At 47.0% G+C, this 27,977-nt stretch overlaps 1 protein-coding gene across 1 annotated transcript in view; it reads left to right on the top strand.

Moving 5' to 3' along the window:
• Window positions 1-27,977, top strand: part of LOC139377191 (AT-rich interactive domain-containing protein 4B-like) — a 186,776-nt gene that overhangs the window by 50,365 nt on the left and 108,434 nt on the right. The window contains exons 7-9 of the mRNA XM_071120192.1: window positions 7,200-7,291; window positions 17,396-17,549; window positions 22,384-22,463. Of these exons, the coding sequence (XP_070976293.1) occupies window positions 7,200-7,291; window positions 17,396-17,549; window positions 22,384-22,463 (326 nt within the window). The remainder of the gene's footprint in view (window positions 1-7,199; window positions 7,292-17,395; window positions 17,550-22,383; window positions 22,464-27,977) is intronic.

Below are 27,977 nucleotides of genomic sequence, written 5' to 3'. Positions count from 1 at the left end.
GTCCCCCAGCTCTCTCTAACCTGTCCCCCAGCTCTCTCTAACCTGTCTCCCAGCTCTCTCTAGCCTGTCTCCCAGCTCTCTCTAGCCTGTCTCCCAGCTCTCTCTAACCTGTCTCCCAGCTCTCTCTAACCTGTCTCCCAGCTCTCTCTAACCTGTCTCCCAGCTCTCTCTAACCTGTCTCCCAGCTCTCTCTTACCTGTCCCACAGCTCTCTCTAACCTGTCCCACAGCTCTAACCTGTCTCACAGCTCTCTCTAACCTGTCTCACAGCTCTCTCTAACCTGTCTCCCAGCTCTCTCTAACCTGTCTCCCAGCTCTCTCTAACCTGTCTCCCAGCTCTCTCTAACCTGTCTCCCAGCTCTCTCTAACCTGTCTCCCAGCTCTCTCTAACCTGTCTCCCAGCTCTCTCTAACCTGTCTCCCAGCTCTCTCTAACCTGTCTCCCAGCTCTCTCTAACCTGTCTCCCAGCTCTCCTGTCTCCCAAACCTGTCCCCCAGCTCTAACCTGTCCCCCAGCTCTCTCTAACCTGTTTCCCAGCTCTCTCTAACCTGTCTCCCAGCTCTCTCTAACGTGTCCCACAGCTCTCTCTAACGTGTCCCACAGCTCTCTCTAACCTGTCCCACAGCTCTCTCTAACCTGTCTCACAGCTCTCTCTAACCTGTCCCCCAGCTCTAACCTGTCCCCCAGCTCTAACCTGTCCCCCAGCTCTCTCTAACCTGTCCCCCCAGCTCTCTCTAACCTGTCCCCCCAGCTCTCTCTAACCTGTCCCCCAGCTCTCTCTAACCTGTCTCCCAGCTCTCTCTAACCTGTCCCACAGCTCTAACCTGTCTCCCAGCTCTCTCTAACCTGTCTCCCAGCTCTCTCTAACCTGTCCCCCAGCTCTAACCTGTCCCCCAGCTCTAACCTGTCCCCCCAGCTCTAACCTGTCCCCCAGCTCTAACCTGTCCCCCCAGCTCTAACCTGTCCCCCAGCTCTAACCTGTCCCCCCAGCTCTAACCTGTCCCCCAGCTCTCTCTAACCTGTCCCCCAGCTCTCTCTAACCTGTCCCCCAGCTCTCTCTAACCTGTCCCCCAGCTCTCTCCCCCAGCTCTCTCTAACCTGTCCCCCAGCTCTCTCTAACCTGTCCCCCAGCTCTCTCCCCCAGCTCTCTCTAACCTGTCCCCCAGCTCTCTCTAACCTGTCCCCCAGCTCTCTCTAACCTGTCTCCCAGCTCTAACCTGTCCCCCAGCTCTCTCTAACCTGTCCCCCAGCTCTCTCTAACCTGTCCCCCCCAGCTCTCTCCCCCAGCTCTCTCTAACCTGTCCCCCAGCTCTCTCTAACCTGTCCCCCAGCTCTCTCTAACCTGTCTCCCAGCTCTCTCTATCCTGTCTCCCAGCTCTCTCTAACCTGTCTCCCAGCTCTCTCTAACCTGTCTCCCAGCTCTCTCTAACCTGTCCCCCAGCTCTCTCTAACCTGTCCCCCAGCTCTCTCTAACCTGTCCCCCAGCTCTCTCTAACCTGTCCCCCAGCGCTCTCTAACCTGTCCCCCAGCTCTCTCTAACCTGTCCCCCAGCTCTCTCTAACCTGTCCCCCAGCTCTAACTAACCTGTCCCCCAGCTATCTCTAACCTGTCCCCCCAGCTCTCTCTAACCTGTCCCCCCAGCTCTCTCTAACCTGTCCCCCCAGCTCTCTATAACCTGTCCCCCCAGCTCTCTCTAACCTGTCCCCCAGCTCTCTCTAACCTGTCCCCCAGCTCTCTCTAACCTGTCCCCCAGCTCTCTCTAACCTGTCCCCCCAGCTCTCTCTAACCTATCCCCCCAGCTCTCTCTAACCTGTCCCCCAGCTCTAACTAACCTGTCCCCCAGCTATCTCTAACCTGTCCCCCAGCTATCTCTAACCTGTCCCCCCAGCTCTCTCTAACCTGTCCCCCCAGCTCTCTCTAACCTGTCCCCCCAGCTCTCTCTAACCTGTCCCCCCAGCTCTCTCTAACCTGTCCCCCCAGCTCTCTCTAACCTGTCCCCCCAGCTCTCTCTAACCTGTCCCCCAGCTCTCTCTAACCTGTCCCCCAGCTCTCTCTAACCTGTCCCCCAGCTCTCTCTAACCTGTCCCCCCAGCTCTCTCTAACCTGTCCCCCCAGCTCTCTCTAACCTGTCCCCCCAGCTCTCTCTAACCTGTCCCCCAGCTCTCTCTAACCTGTCCCCCAGCTCTCTCTAACCTGTCCCCCAGCTCTCTCTAACCTGTCCCCCAGCTCTAACCTGTCCCCCCAGCTCTAACTAACCTGTCCCCAAGCTCTCTCTATCCCCCAGCTCTCTCTATCCCCCAGCTCTCTCTAACCTGTCCCCTAGCTCTAACCTGTCCCCCAGCTCTAACCTGTCCCCCAGCTCCAACCTGTCCCACAGCTCTAACCTGTCCCACAGCTCTAACCTGTCCCACAGCTCGCTCTAACCTGTCCCCCAGCTCTCTCTAACCTGTCCCCCAGCTCTCTCTAACCTGTCCCACAGCTCTAACCTGTCCCCCCAGCTCTCTCTAACCTGTCCCACAGCTCTAACCTGTCCCCCCAGCTCTCTCTAACCTGTCCCCCCAGCTCTCTCTAACCTGTCCCCCAGCTCTCTCTAACCTGTCCCCCAGCTCTCTCTAACCTGTCCCCCAGCTCTTTCTAACCTGTCCCCCAGCTCTCTCTAACCTGTCCCCTAACCTGTCCCCCAGCTCTCTCTAACCTGTCCCCCAGCTCTAACCTGTCCCCCAGCTCTCTCTAACCTGTCCTCCAACTCTCTCTAACCTGTCCCCCAGCTCTCTCTAACCTGTCCCCCAGCTCTCTCTAACCTGTCCCCCAACCTTAACCTCTCCCACAGCTAACCTGTCCTCCAGCTCTAACCTGTCCCACAGCTCTAACTTGTCCCCCAGCTCTCTCTAACCTGTCTCCCAGCTCTAACTTGTCCCACAGCTCTAACCTGTCCCACAGCTCTAACTTGTCCCACAGCTCTAACCTGTCCCACAGCTCTAACCTGTCCCACAGCTCTAACCTGTCCCACAGCTCGCTCTAACCTGTCCCCCAGCTCTCTAACCTGTCCCCCAGCTCTCTCTAACCTGTCCCCCAGCTCTCTCTAACCTGTCCCACAGCTCTAACCTGTCCCCCCAGCTCTCTCTAACCTGTCCCCCCAGCTCTCTCTAACCTGTCCCACAGCTCTAACCTGTCCCCCCAGCTCTCTCTAACCTGTCCCTCCAGCTCTCTCTAACCTGTCCCCCAGCTCTCTCTAACCTGTCCCCCAGCTCTCTCTAACCTGTCCCCCAGCTCTCTCTAACCTGTCCCCCAGCTCTCTCTAACCTGTCCCCCCCAGCTCTCTCCCCCAGCTCTCTCTAACCTGTCTCCCAGCTCTCTCTAACCTGTCTCCCAGCTCTCTCTAACCTGTCTCCCAGCTCTCTCTAACCTGTCTCCCAGCTCTCTCTAACCTGTCTCCCAGCTCTCTCTAACCTGTCTCCCAGCTCTCTCTAACCTGTCCCCCAGCTCTCTCTCCCCAGCTCTCTCTAACCTGTCCCCCAGCTCTCTCTAACCTGTCTCCCAGCTCTCTCTAACCTGTCCCCCAGCTCTCTCTAACCTGTCCCCCAGCTCTCTCTAACCTGTCTCCCAGCTCTCTCTAACCTGTCCCCCAGCTCTCTCTAACCTGTCCCCCAGCTCTCTCTAACCTGTCCCCCAGCTCTCTCTAACCTGTACCCCAGCTCTCTCTAACCTGTCTCCCAGCTCTCTCTAACCTGTCCCCCAGCTCTAATTAACCTGTCCCCCAGCTATCTCTAACCTGTCCCCCAGCTATCTCTAACCTGTCCCCCCAGCTCTCTCTAACCTGTCCCCCCAGCTCTCTCTAACCTGTCCCCCCAGCTCTCTCTAACCTGTCCCCCCAGCTCTCTCTAACCTGTCCCCCCAGCTCTCTCTAACCTGTCCCCCCAGCTCTCTCTAACCTGTCCCCCCAGCTCTCTCTAACCTGTCCCCCAGCTCTCTCTAACCTGTCCCCCCAGCTCTCTCTAACCTGTCCCCCCAGCTCTCTCTAACCTGTCCCCCCAGCTCTCTCTAACCTGTCCCCCCAGCTCTCTCTAACCTGTCCCCCCAGCTCTCTCTAACCTGTCCCCCCAGCTCTCTCTAACCTGTCCCCCCAGCTCTCTCTAACCTGTCCCCCCAGCTCTCTCTAACCTGTCCCCCAGCTCTAACCTGTCCCCCAGCTCTCTCTAACCTGTCCCCCAGCTCTAACCTGTCCCCCCAGCTCTAACTAACCTGTCCCCAAGCTCTCTCTATCCCCCAGCTCTCTCTAACCTGTCCCCCAGCTCTCTCTAACCTGTCCCCCAGCTCTAACCTGTCCCCCAGCTCTCTCCAACCTGTCTCCCAGCTCTAACTTGTCCCCCAACCTTAACCTGTCCCCCAGCTCCAACATGTCCCCCAGCTCCAACCTGTCCCACAGCTCTAACCTGTCCCACAGCTCTAACCTGTCCCACAGCTCTAACCTGTCCCACAGCTCTAACCTGTCCCCCAGCTCGCTCTAACCTGTCCCCCAGCTCTCTCTAACCTGTCCCCCAGCTCTCTCTAACCTGTCCCACAGCTCTAACCTGTCCCCCCAGCTCTCTCTAACCTGTCCCCCCAGCTCTCTCTAACCTGTCCCCACAGCTCTAACCTGTCCCCCCAGCTCTCTCTAACCTGTCCCCCCAGCTCTCTCTAACCTGTCCCCCCAGCTCTCTCTAACCTGTCCCCCAGCTCTCTCTAACCTGTCCCCCAGCTCTTTCTAACCTGTCCCCCAGCTCTCTCTAACCTGTCCCCTAACCTGTCCCCCAGCTCTCTCTAACCTGTCCCCCAGCTCTCTCTAACCTGTCCCCCAGCTCTCTCTAACCTGTCCCCCAGCTCTCTCTAACCTGTCTCCCAGCTCTAACCTGTCCCCCAACCTTAACCTCTCCCACAGCTAACCTGTCCTCCAGCTCTAACCTGTCCCACAGCTCTAACTTGTCCCCCAGCTCTCTCTAACCTGTCTCCCAGCTCTAACTTGTCCCCCAACCTTAACCTGTCCCACAGCTCTAACCTGTCCCACAGCTCTAACCTGTCCCACAGCTCTAACCTGTCCCCCAGCTCTCTCTAACCTGTCCCACAGCTCTAACCTGTCCCCCAGCTCTCTCTAACCTGTCCCCCAGCTCTCTCTAACCTGTCCCCCAGCTCTCTCTAACCTGTCCCCCAGCTCTCTCTAACCTGTCCCCCCAGCTCTCTCTAACCTGTCCCCCCAGCTCTCTCTAACCTGTCCCCCCAGCTCTCTCTAACCTGTCCCCCCAGCTCTCTCTAACCTGTCCCCCAGCTCTCTCTAACCTGTCCCCCAGCTCTCTCTAACCTGTCCCCCAGCTATCTCTAACCTGTCCCCCAGCTCTCTCTAACCTGTCCCCCAGCTCTCTCTAACCTGTCTCCCATCTCTCTAACCTGTCCCCCAGCTCTCTCTAACCTGTCCCCCAGCTCTAACCTGTCCCACAGCTCTAACCTGTCCCCCAGCTCTCTCTAACCTGTCTCCCAGCTCTAACCTGTCCCCCAGCTCTCTCTAACCTGTCCCCCAGCTCTCTCTAACCTGTCTCCCAGCTCTCTCTAACCTGTCCCCCAGCTCTCTCTAACCTGTCTCCCAGCTCTAACCTGTCCCCCAACCTTAACCTGTCCCCCAGCTCTAACCTGTCCCACAGCTCTAACCTGTCCCACAGCTCTAACCTGTCCCACAGCTCTAACTTGTCACAGCTCTCTCTAACCTCTCCCACATCTAACCTGTCCTCCAGCTGTAACCTGTCCCCCAGCTCTAACCTGTCCCCCAGCTCTCTCTAACCTTTCTCCCAGCTCTCTCTAACCTGTCCCCCAGCTCTCTCTAACCTGTCCCCCAGCTCTCTCTAACCTGTCCCCCAGCTCTCTCTAACCTGTCCCCCAGCTCTCTCTAACCTGTCCCCCAGCTCTCTCTAACCTGTCCCCCAGCTCTCTCTAACCTGTCCCCCAGCTCTCTCTAACCTGTCCCCCCAGCTCTCTCTAACCTGTCCCCCAGCTCTCTCTAACCTGTCCCCCAGCTCTCTCTAACTTGTCCCCCAACCTTAACCTGTCCTCCAGCTCTAACCTGTCCCACAGCTCTAACCTGTCCCACAGCTCTAACCTGTCCCACAGCTCTAACCTGTCCCCCAGCTCTCTCTAACCTGTCCCACAGCTCTCTCTAACCTGTCCCCCAGCTCTCTCTAACCTGTCCCCCAGCTCTCTCTAACCTGTCCCCCAGCTCTAACCTGTCCCCCAGCTCTAACCTGTCCCCCAGCTCTAACCTGTCCCCCAGCTCTCTCTAACCTGTCCCCCAGCTCTCTCTAACCTGTCCCCCAGCTCTCTCTAACCTGTCCCCCATCTCTAACCTGTCCCCCAGCTCTCGCTAACCTGTCTCCCAGCTCTAAGCTGTCCCCCAGCTCTCTCTAACCTGTCCCCCAGATCTCTCTAACCTGTCCCCCAGCTCTCTCTAACCTGTCCCCCAGCTCTCTCTAACCTGTCCCCCAGCTCTCTCTAACCTGTCCCCCAGCTTTCTATAACCTGTACCCCAGCTCTCTATAACCTGTACCCCAGCTCTCTATAACCTGTCCCCCAGCTCTCTATAACCTGTCCCCCAGCTCTCTCTAACCTGTCCCCCAGCTCTCTATAACCTGTCCCCCAGCTCTCTATAATCTGTCCCCCAGCTCTCTATAACCTGTCCCCCAGCTCTCTATAACCTGTCCCCCAGCTCGCTATAACCTGTCCCCCAGCTCTCTATAACCTGTCCCCCAGCTCTCTATAACCTGTCCCCCAGCTCTCTATAACCTGTCCCCCAGCTCTCTATACCCTGTCCCCCAGCTCTCTATAACCTGTCCCCCAGCTCTCTCTAACCTGTCCCCCAGCTCTCTCTAACCTGTCCCCAGCTCTCTATAACCTGTCCCCCAGCTCTCTCTAACCTGTCCCCCAGCTCTCTCTAACCTGTCTCCCAGCTCTCTAACCTGTCTCCCAGCTCTCTCTAACCTGTCTCCCAGCTCTCTCTAACCTGTCTCCCAGCTCTCTCTAACCTGTCCCCCAGCTCTCTCTAACCTGTCCCCCAGCTCTCTCTAACCTGTCTCCCAGCTCTCTCTAACCTGTCCCCCAGCTCTCTCTAACCTGTCCCCCAGCTCTCTCTAACCTGTCCCCCAGCTCTAACCTGCTGTTTGCTGTTGGTCTCTGTTCCAGACACTAGATCGCCTCCCTCTCACCAACCCTGAGCACTTCGGCACTCCTGTCATCGGCAAGAAGGGGAACCGGGGACGCAGGTCCAATCCAGTGTGAGTATCTGGCCTCATGACCCACCTGCCTGTCTGTTGTAAACTGTTCACACTGGGCTGAGGATAGGGCTTTTTGTTGTTGTTGTTAGGTAGCGTCAGGTAGCGCCAGGTAGCATTATTGAGCACAAGTTGGCTGTATCTTCGGCATCCTATAGCCTTGTTGTTGTTGTTGTTGTTGTTGTTGTTAGGTAGCGCCAGGTAGCATTATTGAGCGCTAGTTGGCTGTATCTTCGATATCCTATAGCTTGTTGTTGTTAGGTAGCGTCAGGTAGCATTAGGGAGCGCTAGTCGGCTGTATCTGCGGCATCCTATAGCTTGTTGTTGTTGTTAGGTAGCGCCAGGTAGCATTATTGAGCGCTAGTTGGCTGTATCTTTGGCATCCTATAGCTTGTTGTTGTTGTTAGGTAGCGTCAGGTAGCATTAGGGAGCGCTAGTCGGCTGTATCTTCGGCATCCTATAGCTTGTTGTTGTTAGGTAGCATTAGGGAGTGCTAGTCGGCTGTATCTTCGGCATCCTATAGCTAGTTCTCCATTTTCTTTTTAAATAGTGAGCCAACATGTTGTTATATTTCCATGACTGATCCGAACTCGTTTTCACTGCTCTCTGTCCTCTTTCTGCTGCAGGCACACCATATTCATCAAATCACAATAAAATTGCCGTATTGAATCGCAGTACATATATAATGGTAAGAATCACAGTATGTATCGGCACCTAAGTATGGTGACTGTATCATGAGGTTCCCTGGCAATTCCCAGCCCTACTTAGTAATACCAGTGCTGGGCTAAATGTTACTTGGATAATACTTGGATGAAGGAATGAGATGCCTGCAGACGGAATAGTTATACCCCGATCCTGGGAGGTAGACATTCCAGGGAATAGAGCCGGCTAGGGCTGGAATCTGGAGTTAATTGGGAATCCTTCTGGTTGGCTGGTGGCTAATCCTCAAAAATGGCTTTAGTTTTTTAGATACCCCTACCCGGGGTATAACAAAACACAACCATGTCTTTCCATATCTCTAAGGTCTCCCATATAGGGGGGGGGGGGGTTGTTGAGCTCAGGTAACCCAATATTGCAAGCTCTGATATTGCTAAAATGTGGAAATACAAGTAGTCAATTGTCTGCCCTACATAAACAAACAGCATTAGGATATCTTCATGTGTTGAGGAAATATAGACCTGTAAACACGTACAATAGGTTGAAATATCAACTATGAATTTTTATGATGAATGTACACTTGAATATTGGTAGCTGTTCAATAGCTGATTAGATACTACTGCACTGTTGGAGCTAGGAACACAAAGCATTTCAATTTGCTCTTGTTCAGTGCTGTATGGTCCAATATGTCTGCCTGACTCTTCTGGCTCACTGCATTTGTGATGCACATTGGGATGTTCTGGTGCTCTTATCCTGTTCTGGTTGAGCTGACACATTGGGATGTTCTGGTGCTCTTATCCTGTTCTGGTTGAGCTGACACATTGGGATGTTCTGGTGCTCTTATCCTGTTCTGGTTGAGCTGACACATTGGGATGTTCTGGTGCTCTTATCCTGTTTGGGTTGAGCTGACACATTGGGATGTTCTGGTGCTCTTATCCTGTTCTGGTTGAGCTGACACATTGGGATGTTCTGGTGCTCTTATCCTGTTCTGGTTGAGCTGACACATTGGGATGTTCTGGTGCTCTTATCCTGTTTGGGTTGAGCTGACACATTGGGATGTTCTGGTGCTCTTATCCTGTTCTGGTTGAGCTGACACATTGGGATGTTCATGTGCTCTTATCCTGTTCTGGTTGAGCTGACACATTGGGATGTTCCTGGTGCTCTTATCCTGTTCTGGTTGAGCTGACACATTGGGATGTTCTGGTGCTCTTATCCTGTTATGGTTGAGCAGACACATTGGGATGTTCTGGGGCTCTTATCCTGTTCTGGTTGAGCTGACACATTGGGATGTTCTGGTGCTCTTATCCTGTTCTGGTTGAGCTGACACATTGGGATGTTCTGGTGCTCTTATCCTGTTCTGGTTGAGCTGACACATTGCTTCTTCCAGACAATCATGTCCACCATCCTGGCTGTCTGCTCTGCTGTACATGTTCACTTGGTGACATTATGGTATATGGGGAGGATGCTACCACACATGACGACAATAATATAAGGCAGGTGTTTAGCAAGGGCGGTTCGTTGCTCCAGAGCCTTTCCGTTCACCTTCACACTCCTGGGCCAGACTACACTCAATCATATGACCCACTGAAGACATGAGTCTTCAGTAAAGACTTAAAGGTTGAGACCGAGTTTGCGTCTCTTACATGGGTAGGCAGACCATTCCATAAAAATGGAGCTCTATAGGAGAAAGCCCTACCTCCAGCTGTTTGCTTAGAAATTCTAGGGACAATTAGGAGACCTGCGTCTTGTGACCGTAGCGTACGTGCAGGTATGTACGGCAGGACCAAATCAGAGAGATAGGTAGGAGCAAGCCCATGTAATGCTTTGTAGGTTAGCAGTAAAACCTTGAAATCAGCCCTTGCCTTGACAGGAAGCCAGTGTAGGGAGGCTAGCACTGGAGTAATATGATCAAATTTTTTGGTTCTAGTCAGGATTCTAGCAGCCGTATTTAGCCGTGCTTTATCCAACCTGACAGCTCATAAGGCAGGTTGTCACTACAACGAACCAACAACCTGACAGCTCATAAGGCAGGTTGTCACTATAATGAACCAACAACCTGACAGCTCATAAGGCAGGTTGTCACTAGAACGAACCAACAACCTGACAGCTCATAAGGCAGGTTGTCACTAGAACGAACCAACAACCTGACAGCTCATAAGGCAGGTTGTCACTATAATGAACCACCAACCTGGCAGGTTGTCACTACAATGAACCAACAACCTGACTGCTCATAAGGCAGGTTGTCACTACAACGAACCTGGTGGTGACCAGGGCGGTTGTGTATGGTGACCAGGGCGGTTGTGTATGGTGACCAGGGTGGTGACCAGGGTGGTTGTGTATGGTGACCAGGGTGGTTGTGTATGGTGACCAGGCTGGTGACCAGGGCGGTTCTGTATGGTGACCAGGGTGGTGACCAGGGTGGTTGTGTATGGTGACCAGGGTGGTTGTGTATGGTGACCAGGGTGGTTGTGTATGGTGACCAGGGTGGTTGTGTATGGTGACCAGGGTGGTGACCAGGGCGGTTGTGTATGGTGACCAGGGCGGTTGTGTATGGTGACTAGGGTGGTTGTGTATGGTGACCAGGGCGGTTGTGTATGGTGACCAGGGTGGTTGTGTATGGTGACCAGGGCGGTGACCAGGGTGGTTGTGTATGGTGACCAGGGTGGTGACCTGGGTGGTTGTGTATGGTGACCAGGGCGGTTGTGTATGGTGACCATGGCGGTGCAACTAAAGCCCAAGAATCACCTTCAGCTGTATGTGGCTGTGTACTGCTGCTATAATACGTCCCTGACAGCCAACACTTCATAGCCCTAGTCTATGACCTACACTCTAACTGACCTCTTGGTAACCTGAGGTCACCCTCACAGGTCCTGTGACTGGGCCTCACCCAGTCTATCTTCACAGACAACTACCCACAGTTAATATCGGCCAAATGATCATCCTACCTGACATCCCGACAGGAATATAAAGGACTATGTAGGATGTGACCTGCAGGTCTTATACGTTCAACATAAACTCCACCCACACGTCAATTAGGTGTTGAAAATATGTAAATGCCAGTCTGTTTGTGACTTCCCTTTCAGACTATAGCTACTCCTAGAGTAGCTGACTGGGCCAGTCTGTTTGTGACTTCCGTTTCAGACTATAGCTACTCCTAGAGTAGCTGACTGGGCCAGTCTGTTTGTGACTTCCGTTTCAGACTTTAGCTACTCCTAGAGTAGCTGACTGGGCTAGTCTGTTTGTGACTTTCCTTTCAGACTATAGCTACTCCTAGAGTAGCTGACTGGGCCAGTCTGTTTGTGACTTCCGTTTCAGACTATAGCTACTCCTAGAGTAGCTGACTGGGCCAGTCTGTTTGTGACTTCCGTTTCAGACTATAGCTACTCCTAGAGTAGCTGACTGGGCCAGTCTGTTTGTGACTTCCCTTTCAGACTATAGCTACTCATAGAGTAGCTGACGGGGCCAGTCTGTTTGTGACTTCCGTTTCAGACTATAGCTACTCATAGAGTAGCTGACTGGGCCAGTCTGTTTGTGACTTCCCTTTCAGACTATAGCTACTCCTAGAGTAGCTGACTGGGCCAGTCTGTTTGTGACTTCCCTGTAGGGCTATAGCTACTCCTAGAGTAGCTGACTGGGCCAGTCTGTTTGTGACTTCCCTTTCAGACTATAGCTACTCCTAGAGTAGCTGACTGGGCCAGTCTGTTTGTGACTTCCCTGTAGGGCTATAGCTACTCCTAGAGTAGCTGACGGGGCCAGTCTGTTTGTGACTTCCGTTTCAGACTATAGCTACTCATAGAGTAGCTGACTGGGCCAGTCTGTTTGTGACTTCCCTTTCAGACTATAGCTACTCCTAGAGTAGCTGACTGGGCCAGTCTGTTTGTGACTTCCCTGTAGGGCTATAGCTACTCCTAGAGTAGCTGACTGGGCCAGTCTGTTTGTGACTTCCCTTTCAGACTATAGCTACTCCTAGAGTAGCTGACTGGGCCAGTCTGTTTGTGACTTCCCTGTAGGGCTATAGCTACTCCTAGAGTAGCTGACTGGGCCAGTCTGTTTGTGACTTCCCTTTCAGACTATAGCTACTCCTAGAGTAGCTGACTGGGCCAGTCTGTTTGTGACTTCCCTGTAGGGCTATAGCTACTCCTAGAGTAGCTGACGGGGCTAGTCTGTTTGTGACTTTCCTTTCAGACTATAGCTACTCCTAGAGTAGCTGACTGGGCCAGTCTGTTTGTGACTTTCCTTTCAGACTATAGCTACTCCTAGAGTAGCTGACGGGGCCAGTCTGTTTGTGACTTTCCTTTCAGACTATAACTACTCCTAGAGTAGCTGACGGGGCCAGTCTGTTTGTGACTTCCCTGTAGGGCTATAGCTACTCCTAGAGTAGCTGACGGGGCCAGTCTGTTTGTGACTTTCCTTTCAGACTATAGCTACTCCTAGTGTAGCTGACTTGCATTACGGTTCCTGTAACTTGGTGATGCTACTATGTGCTTGTGTCATGTAAGGCTTGTTATTATATTTAGTGAAACATTGTTGATATGTTGGAAGTGTATGAATGAGATTAGATCATTAAGACTCGATTGTCATCAGATATCATATTAAAAACTTGAGTCTGACCGATTTATCCGTTGACCGATATTATAGCCAATATTAGCCTTTCACGGATGTATTTGTATCGGATTTGAATCACACGAAAAGGACGGATAAAATATGTGTAGAAAATGGTTTAATTTGGACTTTTATTTTTGCATTTCAATATTATGTCCTGAAGAGGGTGCGCTTTACATGGCAATATGCCCATCTTGCCTTGGCGCTACAGCAAGACTGGACACCCATTGGAACTACACCAGTCAGCGAGGAGTGGACTGCTTCTTCTGTGGTGAGTGCTGAGTAGACAGCAGCTTGCCACCTCAATTAAGAGCCAAAAATGGCCATATACTGTCATGTGCAGTGGCCATATATACTGTAATCTGTAGTGACCATATATACTGTCAGGTGTATTGTGCATATATACTGTCAGGTGTAGTGGCCATATATACTGTCAGGTGTAGTGGCCATATATACTGTAATCTGTAGTGGCCATATATACTGTAATCTGTTGTGACCATATATACTGTCAAGTGTAGAGGCCATATATACTGTAATCTGTAGTGACCATATATACTGTCAGGTGTAGTGACCATATATACTGTCAGGTGTAGTGACCATATATACTGTAATCTGTAGTGACCATAAATACTGTCAAGTGTAGAGGCCATATATACTGTAATCTGTAGTGACCATATATACTGTCAGGTGTAGAGGCCATATATACTGTCAGGTGTAGAGGCCATATATACGGTCAGGTGTAGTGACCATATATACTGTAATCTGTAGTGACCATATATACTGTAATCTGTAGTGACCATATATACTGTAATCTGTAGTGACTATATATACTGTCAGGTGTAATGACCATATATACTGTCAGGTGTAGTGACCATATATACTGTAATCTGTAGTGACCATATATACTGTAATCTGTAGTGACCATATATACTGTAATCTGTAGTGACCATGTATACTGTCAGGTGTAGTGGCCATATATACTGTCAGGTGTAGTGGCCATATATACTGTCAGGTGTAGTGACCATATATATACTGTCAGGTGTAGTGGCCATATATACTATCAGGTGTAGTGGCCATATATACTGTCAGGTGTAGTGGACATATATACTGTCAGGTGTAGAGGCCATATATACTGTAATCTGTAGTGACCATATATACTGTAATCTGTAGTGACCATATATACTGTAATCTGTAGTGACCATGTATACTGTCAGGTGTAGTGGCCATATATACTGTCAGGTGTAGTGGCCATATATACTGTCAGGTGTAGTGACCATATATATACTGTCAGGTGTAGTGGCCATATATACTGTCAGGTGTAGTGGCCATATATACTGTCAGGTGTAGAGGCCATATATACTGTAATCTGTAGTGACCATATATACTGTAATCTGTAGTGACCATATATACTGTAATCTGTAGTGACCATGTATACTGTCAGGTGTAGTGGCCATATATACTGTCAGGTGTAGTGGCCATATATACTGTCAGGTGTAGTGACCATATATATACTGTCAGGTGTAGTGGCCATATATACTATCAGGTGTAGTGGCCATATATACTATCAGGTGCAGTGACCATATATACTGTCAGGTGTAGTGGCCATATATACTGTCAGGTGTAGTGGCCACATATACTGTCAGGTGTAGTGGCCATATATACTGTCAGGTGTAGTGGCCACATATACTGTCAGGTGTAGTGGCCATATATACTGTCAGGTGTAGTGGCCATATATACTGTAATCTGTAGTGGCCATATATACTGTCAGGTGTAGTGACCATATATACTGTCAAGTGTAGTGACCATATATACTGTCAGATGTAGTGACCATATATACTGTCGGGTGTAGTGGCCATATATACTGTCAGGTGTAGTGGCCATATATACTGTAATCTGTAGTGGCCATATATACTGTCAGGTGTAGTGACCATATATACTGTAATCTGTAGTGACCATATATACTGTAATCTGTAGTGGCCATATATACTATCAGGTGCAGTGACCATATATACTGTAATCTGTAGTGGCCATATATACTGTCAGGTGTAGTGACCATATATGCTGTAATCTGTAGTGGCCATATTATATACTGTAATCTGTAGTGTCCATATATATTGTAATCTGTAGTGGCCATATATACTATCAGGTGTAGTGACCATATATACTGTCAGGTGTAGTGACCATATATACTGTCAGGTGTAGTGACCATATATACTGTCAGGTGTAGTGACCATATATACTGTCAGGTGTAGTGACCATATATACTGTAATCTGTAGTGGCCATATATACTGTCAGGTGTAGTTGCCATATATACTGTCAGGTGTAATGACCATATATACTGTCAGGTGTAGAGGCCATATATTCTGTAATCTGTAGTGACCATATATACTATCAGGTGTAGTGGCCATATATACTATCAGGTGCAGTGACCATATATACTGTCAGGTGTAGTGGCCATATATACTGTCAGGTGTAGTGGCCATATATACTGTCAGGTGTAGTGGCCATATATACTGTAATCTGTAGTGGCCATATATACTGTCAGGTGTAGTGACCATATATACTGTCAAGTGTAGTGACCATATATACTGTCAGATGTAGTGACCATATATACTGTCGGGTGTAGTGGCCATATATACTGTCAGGTGTAGTGGCCATATATACTGTAATCTGTAGTGGCCATATATACTGTCAGGTGTAGTGACCATATATACTGTAATCTGTAGTGACCATATATACTGTCAGGTGTAGTGACCATATATACTGTCAGGTGCAGTGACCATATATACTGTCAGGTGTAGTGGCCATATATACTGTCAGGTGTAGTGGCCACATATACTGTCAGGTGTAGTGGCCATATATACTGTCAGGTGTAGTGGCCACATATACTGTCAGGTGTAGTGGCCATATATACTGTCAGGTGTAGTGGCCATATATACTGTAATCTGTAGTGGCCATATATACTGTCAGGTGTAGTGACCATATATACTGTCAAGTGTAGTGACCATATATACTGTCAGATGTAGTGACCATATATACTGTCGGGTGTAGTGGCCATATATACTGTCAGGTGTAGTGGCCATATATACTGTAATCTGTAGTGGCCATATATACTGTCAGGTGTAGTGACCATATATACTGTAATCTGTAGTGACCATATATACTGTAATCTGTAGTGGCCATATATACTATCAGGTGCAGTGACCATATATACTGTAATCTGTAGTGGCCATATATACTGTCAGGTGTAGTGACCATATATGCTGTAATCTGTAGTGGCCATATTATATACTGTAATCTGTAGTGTCCATATATATTGTAATCTGTAGTGGCCATATATACTATCAGGTGTAGTGACCATATATACTGTCAGGTGTAGTGACCATATATACTGTCAGGTGTAGTGACCATATATACTGTCAGGTGTAGTGACCATATATACTGTAATCTGTAGTGGCCATATATACTGTCAGGTGTAGTTGCCATATATACTGTCAGGTGTAATGACCATATATACTGTCAGGTGTAGTTGCCATATATACTGTCCAGTCATGGCTGTACCCCTGCCCTGTCATGGCTGTACCCCTGCCCTGTCATGGCTGTACCCCTGCCCTGTCATGGCTCTACCCCTGCCCTGTAGTGGCCATATATACTGTCAGGTGTAGTGGCCACATATACTGTCAGGTGTAGTGGCCATATATACTGTCAGGTGTAGTGGCCATATATACTGTAATCTGTAGTGGCCATATATACTGTCAGGTGTAGTGACCATATATACTGTCAAGTGTAGTGACCATATATACTGTCAGATGTAGTGACCATATATACTGTCGGGTGTAGTGGCCATATATACTGTCAGGTGTAGTGGCCATATATACTGTAATCTGTAGTGGCCATATATACTGTCAGGTGTAGTGACCATATATACTGTAATCTGTAGTGACCATATATACTGTAATCTGTAGTGGCCATATATACTATCAGGTGCAGTGACCATATATACTGTAATCTGTAGTGGCCATATATACTGTCAGGTGTAGTGACCATATATACTGTAATCTGTAGTGGCCATATATACTGTCAGGTGTAGTGACCATATATATTGTAATCTGTAGTGGCCATATATACTATCAGGTGTAGTGACCATATATACTGTCAGGTGTAGTGACCATATATACTGTCAGGTGTAGTGACCATATATACTGTCAGGTGTAGTGACCATATATACTGTAATCTGTAGTGGCCATATATACTGTCAGGTGTAGTTGCCATATATACTGTCAGGTGTAATGACCATATATACTGTCAGGTGTAGTTGCCATATATACTGTCCAGTCATGGCTGTACCCCTGCCCTGGCATGGCTGTACCCCTGCCCTGTCATGGCTGTACCCCTGCCCTGTCATGGCTGTACCCCTGCCCTGTCATGGCTGTACCCCTGCCCTGTCATGGCTGTACCCCTGCCCTGTCATGGCTGTACCCCTGCCCTGTCATGGCTGTACCCCTGCCCTGTCATGAATTTAATTCAATTGACTGATTTACTTCTATGAACTGTAACTCAGTAATATCTTGTTGCTTGTTGTGTTCAGTGTAGTTAAGACTGAGATAGGTCTACCTACACTCATTAGTTTAAATGTATTTAAGACTGAGAGAGATCTACCTACACTCAGTAGTTTAAATGTATTTAAGACTGAGACAGGTCTACCTACACTCATTAGTTTAAATGTATTTAAGACTGGGGCTGTTTGTTTTGTTAATCTGTGCAATTTCATTTTTTTAAATGTCTTCTACAGCTAAATGTCACTTTTTGTGTGTTGGATTTGAAAGCTTCTTGATTCCCTTTAACAGTCAGGAGGAAGAGCCATCTTCGTCGTCTAGTGAAGAGGAGGAGAGTGACGGGAGACAGAATGAAGAGCTGTTTGGGAAGGTGGTGTGTGTTGAGGGGGGTTCTGCCTCTACTGGAGACTGGAAGAACAAGACAACAGCGTGGTACCCTGCCCTGGTGAGTCAGTCTGTCTGTCTCTGTCTGGGAAGGTGGTGTGTGTTGAGGGGGGTTCTGCCTCTGCTGGAGACTGGAAGAACAAGACCACAGCGTGGTACCCTGCCCTGCACTGGTGTGTGTGTTTTTGGAAGGTGATGTTTGTTAGAGAAGGTGGTGTGGAGGGGGGGCTCTGCCTCTACTGGCGACAGGAAGAACACTGCAAGGTAACCTGCCCTGCACTGGTGAGATCACCTTGTCTCTCTGTCTGTGTTGCCATTACTGGCAAAAAATATACAGTGCCTTGCGAAAGTATTCGGCCCCCTTGAACTTTGCGACCTTTTGCCACATTTCAGGCTTCAAACATAAAGATATAAAACTGTATTTTTTTGTGAAGAATCAACAACAAGTGGGACACAATCATGAAGTGGAACGACATTTATTGGATATTTCAAACTTTTTTAACAAATCAAAAACTGAAAAATTGGGCGTGCAAAATTATTCAGCCCCTTTACTTTCAGTGCAGCAACTTGTTGTTGATTCTTCACAAAAAAAATACAGTTTTATATCTTTATGTTTGAAGCCTGAAATGTGGCAAAAGGTCGCAAAGTTCAAGGGGGCCGAATACTTTCGCAAGGCACTGTAAATATACATTACCAGTCAAAAGTTTGGACACACATTCAGGTGTTTTTCTTTATTTTTACTATTTTCTACATTGTAGAATGAAAGTGAAAACATCAAATCTATGAAATAACACATATGGAATCATGTAGTAACCAAAAAAGTGCTAAACAAATCAAAATGTATTTTATTTTTGAGATTCTTCAAAGTAGCCACCTTTTGCCTTGATGACAGCTTTGTCCCCTTGGCATTTTGTCAACCAGCTTCATGAGGTAGTCACCTGGAATGCATTCAATTAACAGGTGTACTTTCTTAAAAGTTAATTTGTGGAATTTCTTTCCTTAATGCGTTTGCGCCAATCAGTTGTGTTGTGACAACTTGGTGGTGGTGTCCAGAAGATAGCTCTATTTGGTAAAGGACCAAGACCATATTATGGCAAGAACAGCTCAAATAAGAAAAGAGAAATTACAGTCCATTACTTTAAGATATGAAGGTCAGTCAATAAGGAAAATCTCAATAATTTTTAAAGTTTCTTCAAGTGCAGTCACAAAAACCATCAAGCGCTATGATGAACCTGGATCTCATGAGGACCGCCACAGGAAAGGAAGACCCAGAGGTAGCTCTGCTGCAGAGGATAAGTTCATTAGAGTTACCATCCTCAGAAATTGCAGCCCAAATAAATGCTTCACAGAGTTCAAGAAAGAGACACATCTCAACATGTTTAGAGGAGACTGCGTGAATCAGGCCTTCATGGTCGACTTGCTGCAAAGAAACCATTACTAAAGGACACCAATAAGAAGAAGAGACTTGCTTGGGCCAAGAAACACGAGAAATGGACATTAGACCAGTGGAAACCTTTGGTCTGATGAGTCCCAATTTGAGATTTTTTGGATCCATCTCCATGTATTTGTGAGACGTAGAGTAAGTGAACAGATGGTTCCCACCGTGAAGCATGGAGGAGGAGGTGTGATGGTGTGGGGGTGCTTTGCTGGTGACACTGTCAGTGATTTATTTAGAATTCAAGTCACGCTTAACCAGCATGGCTACCACAGCATTCTGCAGCGATACGCCATCCCATCTGGTTTGCACTTAGTGAGACTATTATTTGTTTTTCAACAGGACAATGACCCAACACACCTCCAGGCTGCGTAAGGGCTATTTGACCAAGAGGGAGAGTGATGGAGTGCTGCATCAGATGACCTGGCCTCCACAATCACCCATTGGACCACAGAGTGAAGGACAAGCAGCCAACAAGTGCTCAGCATATGTGGGAACTCCTTCAAGACTGTTGGAAAAGCAATCCAGGTGAAGCTGGTTGAGAGGATGCCAAGAGTGTGCAAAGCTGCCATCTAGGCAAAGGGTGGCTATTTCAAGAATCTCAAATATAAAATCTATTTTGATTTGTTTTGCACTTTTTTGGTTATTACATGATTCTATATGTGTTATTTCATACTTTTGATGTCTTCACTATTATTCTACAATGTAGAAAATAGTACAAATAAAGAAAACCCTGGAATGAGTAGGTTTGTCCAAACTTTTGACTAGTGTGTATACATAATATAAAGTATGTAGAAAACATAATGGAGATTGATATTGTTAAATTAGAGTATAGTTCAGAACTAACAATCACAAATAAAAAGATGGTACAGTCAGGGAGAATCTAAAATAAAATAAAAAAATGCATTGCCATTGATTTTATTGTGTTTGAGTCACTCGGATAACAAAATGTATGGGAAGGAGCTTTAACAGTTTCTCTGCCCCATGGCAAAATGTATGGGAAGGAGCTTTAAAACAGTTTGTCTCTGCCCCATGGCAAAATGTATGGGAAGGAGCTTTAAAACAGTTTCTCTGCCCCATGGCAAAATGTATGGGAAGGAGCTTTAAAACAGTTTGTCTCTGCCCCATGGCAAAATGTATGGGAAGGAGCTTTAAAACAGTTTCTCTGCCCCATGGCAAAATGTATGGGAAGGAGCTTTAAAACAGTTTTGTCTCTGCCCCATGGAAAAATGTATGGGAAGGAGCTTTAAAACAGTTTTGTCTCTGCCCCATGGCAAAATGTATGGGAAGGAGCTTTAAAACAGTTTGTCTCTGCCCCATGGCAAAATGTATGGGAAGGAGCTTTAAAACAGTTTTGTCTCTGCCCCATGGCAAAATGTATGGGAAGGAGCTTTAAAACAGTTTTGTCTCTGCCCCATGGCAAAATGTATGGGAAGGAGCTTTAAAACAGTTTTGTCTCTGCCCCATGTGCTGAGTTGCTGGAAATAAGCCTTAAAACAGTAAACATTTATCTGCTGCCAAGAGGAGGGCCTTTCAAAATTTGGGTTGGAGACGGTGCCTTTCGGCATGCCCACTACCACGTGCCCCCTACCACGTGCCCCCTACCACGTGCCCACTACCACGTGCCCACTACCACGTGCCCACTACCACGTGCCCCCTACCATGTGCCCGCTACCACGTGCCCCCTACCACGTGCCCCCTACCATGTGCCTCCTCCTGTACGGCAACTTCTTCACCATCACAGTGAGGGAGGGAAGGGGGGGGGGGGGGGGGGGGCTGGTGCTGTTGGAATTAAGGATTTGATGGATGTTCATAATGAAGTTAATAAAGGATAATAAATAATGTACTCACTCATAGATTAATAATGAAGTTAGTCTGAACAGATTGGGAATCCTCTGGCTCTGGATGTTATTACCTCTGACTGCTTAGTGTGTCTTCTCCCAAGGGGATGTTATTACCTCTGACTGCTTAGTGTGTCTTCTACCATGGGGATGTTATTACTTCTGACTGCTTAGTGTGTCTTCTCCCAAGGGGATGTTATTACCTCTGACTGCTTAGTGTGTCTTCTCCCAAGGGGATGTTATTACCTCTGACTGCTTAGTGTGTCTTCTCCCAAGGGGATGTTATTACCTCTGACTGCTTAGTGTGTCTTCTCCCAAGGGGATGTTATTACCTCTGACTGCTTAGTGTGTCTTCTCCCAAGGGGATGTTATTACCTCTGACTGCTTAGTGTGTCTTCTCCCAAGGGGATGGTATTACCTCTGACTGCTGCCATGTCAGCTGACTGCTTAGTTCTCCCAAGGGGATGTTTTTATGATCAGTTACATGTCATTTTCAGCCGCTCAAATTGCTGATCCACTAAAAATAATGGATTCATATTGTTGATTGTTTCAAGGTAAAGACACAACACTGCTCAGCTTACTGTGTTTGTGTTTTAATGCAACACACACTGTTTGAAGTGAGATTCAGTTATCAGGGTTTTCCAGACTTGTTTTGTCACCTTAGTTTTCCATAGGTCACTATGTCACATATTCCCTATATTGTGCACTTGACCAGAGCCCTATGGCACCATATTTCCTACATATATTCCCTGCATATTGGAGCGGTTTGTATTGGAGGGGTTTGTATTGGAGGGGTTTGTATTGGAGGGGTTTGTATTGGAGGGGTTTGTATTGGAGGGGTTTGTATTGGAGGGGTTTGTATTGGAGGGGTTTGTATTGGAGGGGTTTGTATTGGAGGGGTTTGTATTGGAGGGGTTTGTATTGGAGGAATTTGTATTGGAGGCGTTTGTATTGGAGGAATTTGTATTGGAGGGGTTTGTATTGGAGGGGTTTGTATTGGAGGGGTTTGTATTGGAGGGGTTTGTATTGGAGGGGTTTGTATTGGAGGGGGTTTGTAGCGGAGGGGGTTTGTAGCGGAGGGGGTTTGTAGCGGAGGGGGTTTGTAGCGGAGGGGTTTGTAGCGGAGGGGTTTGTAGCGGAGGGGTTTGTAGCGGAGGGGTTTGTAGCGGAGGGGTTTGTAGCGGAGGGGTTTGTAGCGGAGGGGTTTGTAGCGGAGGGGTTTGTAGCGGAGGGGTTTGTAGCGGAGGGGTTTGTAGCGGAGGGGTTTGTAGCGGAGGGGTTTGTAGCGGAGGGGTTTGTAGCGGAGGGGTTTGTAGCGGAGGGGTTTATTCTGTGGAGGGGTTTGTTTGTAGTGGAGGGGTTTGTTTGTAGTGTAGGGGTTTGTTCTGTGGAGGGGTTTGTCGTGGAGGGGTTTGTCGTGGAGGGGTTTGTCGTGGAGGGGTTTGTAGTGGAGGGGTTTGTTCTGTGGATGGTTTGTAGTGGAGGGGTTTGTAGTGGATGGGTTTGTAGTGAAGGGGTTGTTCTGTGGTGCATTGGAGGGTTTGTTCTGTCATCCAAACCCACTTTGCTCTGTGCCTTGTCTGAGCAGTCATACTCACTCTCCCCCCCCTCCCCACCAGGTCATCACCCCAGACTGCCATGAAGAGGCCATCATAAAGAAAGACAGCATCTTCATCCGCTCCTTCAAGGATGGCAAATTGTGAGTCATCTGACGTGCTGCATTATAAAACACTTATTTGCATTCTGTTGATGTGTAGCATGAACCTGTAGAGTTGTCGGAAATAGTGAAGAAAGATACACACTTGGTCTCTTCTGCTAGGATTCAATTCAGAGTCATAATGGAGAAATGGTCACTTTGAATTCAAAGTGTCTGCTCAATGGCATGAATTATTATTATATTAGGCTTTGAAATATTCCATTACATCTGAAAGGCGAAAAAGCTCAAACTGAGAAACTGCACACTGTCTTTCTGCAGAACAGAAAGTCCGGTAAATGTCTCTGCCCTCCCTGACAGGGAGAGTGGTGTCTGACTGGTGAGACGGTTAAGCTTTTCACACTGCATTCTTATTAGCCCCGGACTCTCTTTAGCCTCAGGCTAGCTTAGCCTGTGTTCACACTAGCAGGGTTAACTGAAACCAACGGTCACTTTCCCGGAGTATAATACATAAATTAGGCAACAATTGAACTGTGATTGGCTAGCCCTGAAATTCAGTGCTAACCCTGCTCCAGAACAGGGCCAGCTAGCCATGGGCTAAGGTTGGTGCTATCCCTCTTCAGAATACTATCTTAGCCCAGACTAAATGCTCCCTTAGCCCATGGCTAAGAGCATTGTGATTGTGACTTGAACAGACCTCACGAAGCAGCCCACACAGAGGCAGAGAGAGGGGGGGGGGGGGGGGGGGGGGGCGGTCAGTGGACAGCCTACTCAGGGAGTGTTAAACTGAAGAAGAAGAAGAAGACGATAAATACTCAATGCGTCTAACAACCACAACAGGTCAACCTGGTTTTAGTTATGATATTTAAATCATACAGACAGGTTGGTTTAGATTGTTGACAACTTTAACTATATTTACTCTCCAATGTTTATTGGAAACCTAAATAGATGTGCACAATGAGCCCTTGTGGTCTCAGATATATCGTTACAGTTGTTGGTTAGCTAGCTAGTGGATTTTAGCCATATCAGTCACAACACCTCAAAAAACAAGAGATGGTATCAAGAACCAGATAGAACTAGCTGAAATGAGCCACCTAGGATTCCTCACAAGGCAGCTTTGTGTCATTGTTGGTAGCTATCTGGCCATCCACAATCACATCAACACAGAGACTTCTGCCCCATTGAAACATGCACATTGTTTTTGTTGTGTCAGCTAACCCGTCTGTGTGACCAGCAATTTTCTATTTCAGAATGTTTTCCATTTCATACCCACTGAACACATCCCAGGATGCCCACTGAACACATCCCAGGATGCCCACTGAACCCGTCCTCAGTCTTCCTTCTCTAGTGGATATTCCAATATTTAAGTTAAATATATATCTCTCCTAACAACACAACTGAACAATATTGGCCTGGACCCAGCCCAGTCCAAGCTGAAGAACTATTTACTGTGACATGAAATGGCTGTGGAGGGCCTTTATCAGCTGTGGTCAGAGCAGCTAGCAGGCAGCTGGCTGACTGGGAGGTGATGGGTAGTGCTGATGACGGCAGGATGAGATGAGAGAACAGATGATTATTCTGAAAGGAAGTGGAAGCTGCTGTAATTGACTGTAGCAGCTAGCATCTAGATCAGGGGAAGCCATTGAGGTCACTGCCTCTAGTTCCTTATCAGCTGTGGTCAGAGCAGCTAGCAGGCAGCTGATGGGATGAGAGAACATCGGATGCTGTAATTGACTGTAGCAGCTAGAATCTAGATCAGGGGAAGCCATTGAGGTCACTGCCTCTGGTTCCTTATCAGCTGTGGTCAGAGCAGCTAGCAGGCAGCTGATGGGATGAGAGAACAAAGGATGCTGTAATTGACTGTAGCAGCTAGAATCTAGATCAGGGGCGGCCATTGAGGTCACTGCCTCTGGTTCCTTATCAGCTGCTGCTGCGTAGCTGGAACTGATGCTCGGACCGCTTTGGGTTGCCAGGTGTGTGTATTAGGAACTGGGACAGATTTGGGTTGCCAGGTTTAGTATTAGGAACTGGGACAGATTTGGGTTGCCAGGTTTGTGTATTAGGAACTGGGACAGATTTGGGTTGCCAGGTTTGTGTATTAGGAACTTGCACAGATTTGGGTTGCCAGGTTTGTGTATTAGGAACTTGCACAGATTTGGGTTGCCAGGTTTGTGTATTAGGAACTGGGACAGATTTGGGTTGCCAGGTTTAGGTATTAGGAACTGGGACAGATTTGGGTTGCCAGGTTTGTATATTAGGAACTGGGACAGATTGGGTTGCCAGGTTTGTATATTAGGAACTGGGACAGATTTGGGTTGCCAGGTTTATATATTAGGAACTGGGACAGATTTGGGCTGCTAGGTTTGTGTATTAGGACCTGGGACAGATTTGGCTTGCCAGGTTTGTGTATTAGGAACTGGGACAGATGTGGGTTGCCAGGTTTGTGTATTAGGAACTGGGACAGATTTAGGTTGCCAGGTTCCTCTGTGTAATAGGAACTGGGACAGATTTGGGTTGCCAGGTTCCTCTGTGTAATAGGAACTGGGACAGATTTAGGTTGGCAGGTGTCTCTGTGTATTAGGAACTGGGACAGATTTGGGTTGCCAGGTTTGTGTATTAGGAACTGGGACAGATTTGGGTTGCCAGGTTCCTCTGTGTAATAGGAATTAGGACATATTTAGGTTGGCAGGTGTCTCTGTGTAATAGGAACTGGGACAGATTTAGGTTGTCAGGTGCCTCTGTAATAGAAACTGGGATAGATTTAGGGACAGATTTAGTTTGCCACGTACCAGATCAATACTAGTAGAACAGACCAGATCAATACTAGTAGAACAGACCAGATCAATACTAGTAGAACAGACCACATCAATACTAGTAGAACAGACTAGATCAATACTAGTAGAACAGACCAGTACCAGATCAAAACTGGTAGAACAGACCAGTACCAGATCAATACTAGTAGAACAGACCAGATCAATACTAGTAGAACAGACCAGATCAATGATAGTAGAACAGACCACATATATACTAGTAGAACAGACCAGATCAATACTAGTAGAACAGACCAGATCAATGATAGTAGAACAGACCAGATCAATACTAGTAGAACAGACCAGTACCAGATCAATACTAGTAGAACAGACCAGATCAATACTAGTAGAACAGACCACATCAATACTAGTAGAACAGACCAGATCAATGATAGTAGAACAGACCAGATCAATACTAGTAGAACAGACCAGATCAATACTAGTAGAACAGACCACATCAATACTAGTAGAACAGACCACATCAATACTAGTAGAACAGACCACATCAATACTAGTAGAACAGACCACATCAATACTAGTAGAACAGACCAGTACCAGATCAATACTAGTAGAACAGACCAGATCAATGATAGTAGAACAGACTAGATCAATACTAGTAGAACAGACCAGATCAATACTAGTAGAACAGACCAGATCAATGATAGTAGAACAGACCACATATATACTAGTAGAACAGACCAGATCAATACTAGTAGAACAGACCAGATCAATGATAGTAGAACAGACCAGATCAATACTAGTAGAACAGACCAGTACCAGATCAATACTAGTAGAACAGACCAGATCAATACTAGTAGAACAGACCACATCAATACTAGTAGAACAGACCAGATCAATGATAGTAGAACAGACCAGATCAATACTAGTAGAACAGACCAGATCAATACTAGTAGAACAGACCACATCAATACTAGTAGAACAGACCACATCAATACTAGTAGAACAGACCACATCAATACTAGTAGAACAGACCACATCAATACTAGTAGAACAGACCACATCAATACTAGTAGAACAGACCACATCAATACTAGTAGAACAGACCATATCAATACTAGTAGAACAGACCATATCAATTCTAGTAGAACAGACCAGATCAATACTAGTAGAACAGACCAGATCAATACTAGTAGAACAGACCAGATCAATACTACTATTAGAACAGACCAGATCAATGATAGTAGAACAGACCAGATTAATACTAGTAGAACAGACCAGATCAATACTAGTAGAACAGACCAGATCAATACTACTAGTAGAACAGACCAGATCAATGATAGTAGAACAGACTAGATCAATACTAGTAGAACAGACCAGATCAATACTAGTAGAACAGACCAGTACCAGATCAATACTAGTAGAACAGACCAGATCAATACTAGTAGAACATACCAGATCAATAATAGTAGAACAGACCAGTACCAGATCAATACTAGTAGAACAGACCAGATCAATGATAGTAGAACATACCAGATCAATACTAGTAGAACAGACCAGATCAATAATAGTAGAACAGACCAGATCAATACTAGTAGAACAGACCAGATCAATACTAGTAGAACAGACCAGATCAATACTAGTAGAACAGACCAGATAAATACTAGTAGAACAGACTAGATCAATACTACTAGTAGAACAGACCAGATCAATACTAGTAGAACAGACCAGATCAATACTACTATTAGAACAGACTAGATCAATACTAATAGAACAGACTAGATCAATACTACTATTAGAACAGATCAGATCAATACTACTATTAGAACAGACCAGATCAATACTACTATTAGAACAGACCAGATCAATACTACTATTAGAACAGACCAGATCAATACTACTAGTAGAACAGACCAGATCACTACTAGTAGAACAGACCAGATCAACACTACTAGTAGAACAGACCAGATCAATACTACTATTAGAACAGACTAGATCAATACTAGTAGAACAGACTAGATCAATGATAGTAGAACAGACCAGATCTATACTAGTAGAACAGACCAGATCAATACTAGTAGAACAGACCAGATCAATAATAGTAGAACAGACAGATCAATACTACTATTAGAACAGACCAGATCAATGATAGTAGAACAGACTAGATCAATACTACTAGTAGAACAGACCAGATCAATACTAGTAGAACAGACCAGATCAATACTACTATTAGAACAGACTAGATCAATACTAGTAGAACAGACTAGATCAATACTACTATTAGAACAGACCAGATCAATACTACTATTAGAACAGACCAGATCAATACTACTATTAGAACAGACCAGATCAATACTACTATTAGAACAGACCAGATCAATACTACTAGTAGAACAGACCAGATCAATACTAGTAGAACAGACCAGATCAATACTACTAGTAGAACAGACCAGATCAATACTACTATTAGAACAGACTAGATCAATACTAGTAGAACAGACTAGATCAATACTACTATTAGAACAGACCAGATCAATACTACTATTAGAACAGACCAGATCAATACTACTATTAGAACAGACCAGATCAATACTACAATTAGAACAGACCAGATCAATACTACTATTCGAACAGACCAGATCAATACTACTATTAGAACAGATCAATGATAGTAGAACAGACCAGATATATACTACTATTAGAACAGACCAGATCAATACTAGTAGAACAGACCAGATTAATACTAGTAGAACAGACCACATCAATACTAGTAGAACAGACCAGATAAATA

The sequence above is a fragment of the Oncorhynchus clarkii genome, chromosome 20 (genome assembly GCF_045791955.1).
Source record: "Oncorhynchus clarkii lewisi isolate Uvic-CL-2024 chromosome 20, UVic_Ocla_1.0, whole genome shotgun sequence".
In the NCBI taxonomy this organism is placed as follows: domain Eukaryota; kingdom Metazoa; phylum Chordata; class Actinopteri; order Salmoniformes; family Salmonidae; genus Oncorhynchus; species Oncorhynchus clarkii.
This window is presented reverse-complemented; position numbering and strand designations above follow the sequence as displayed.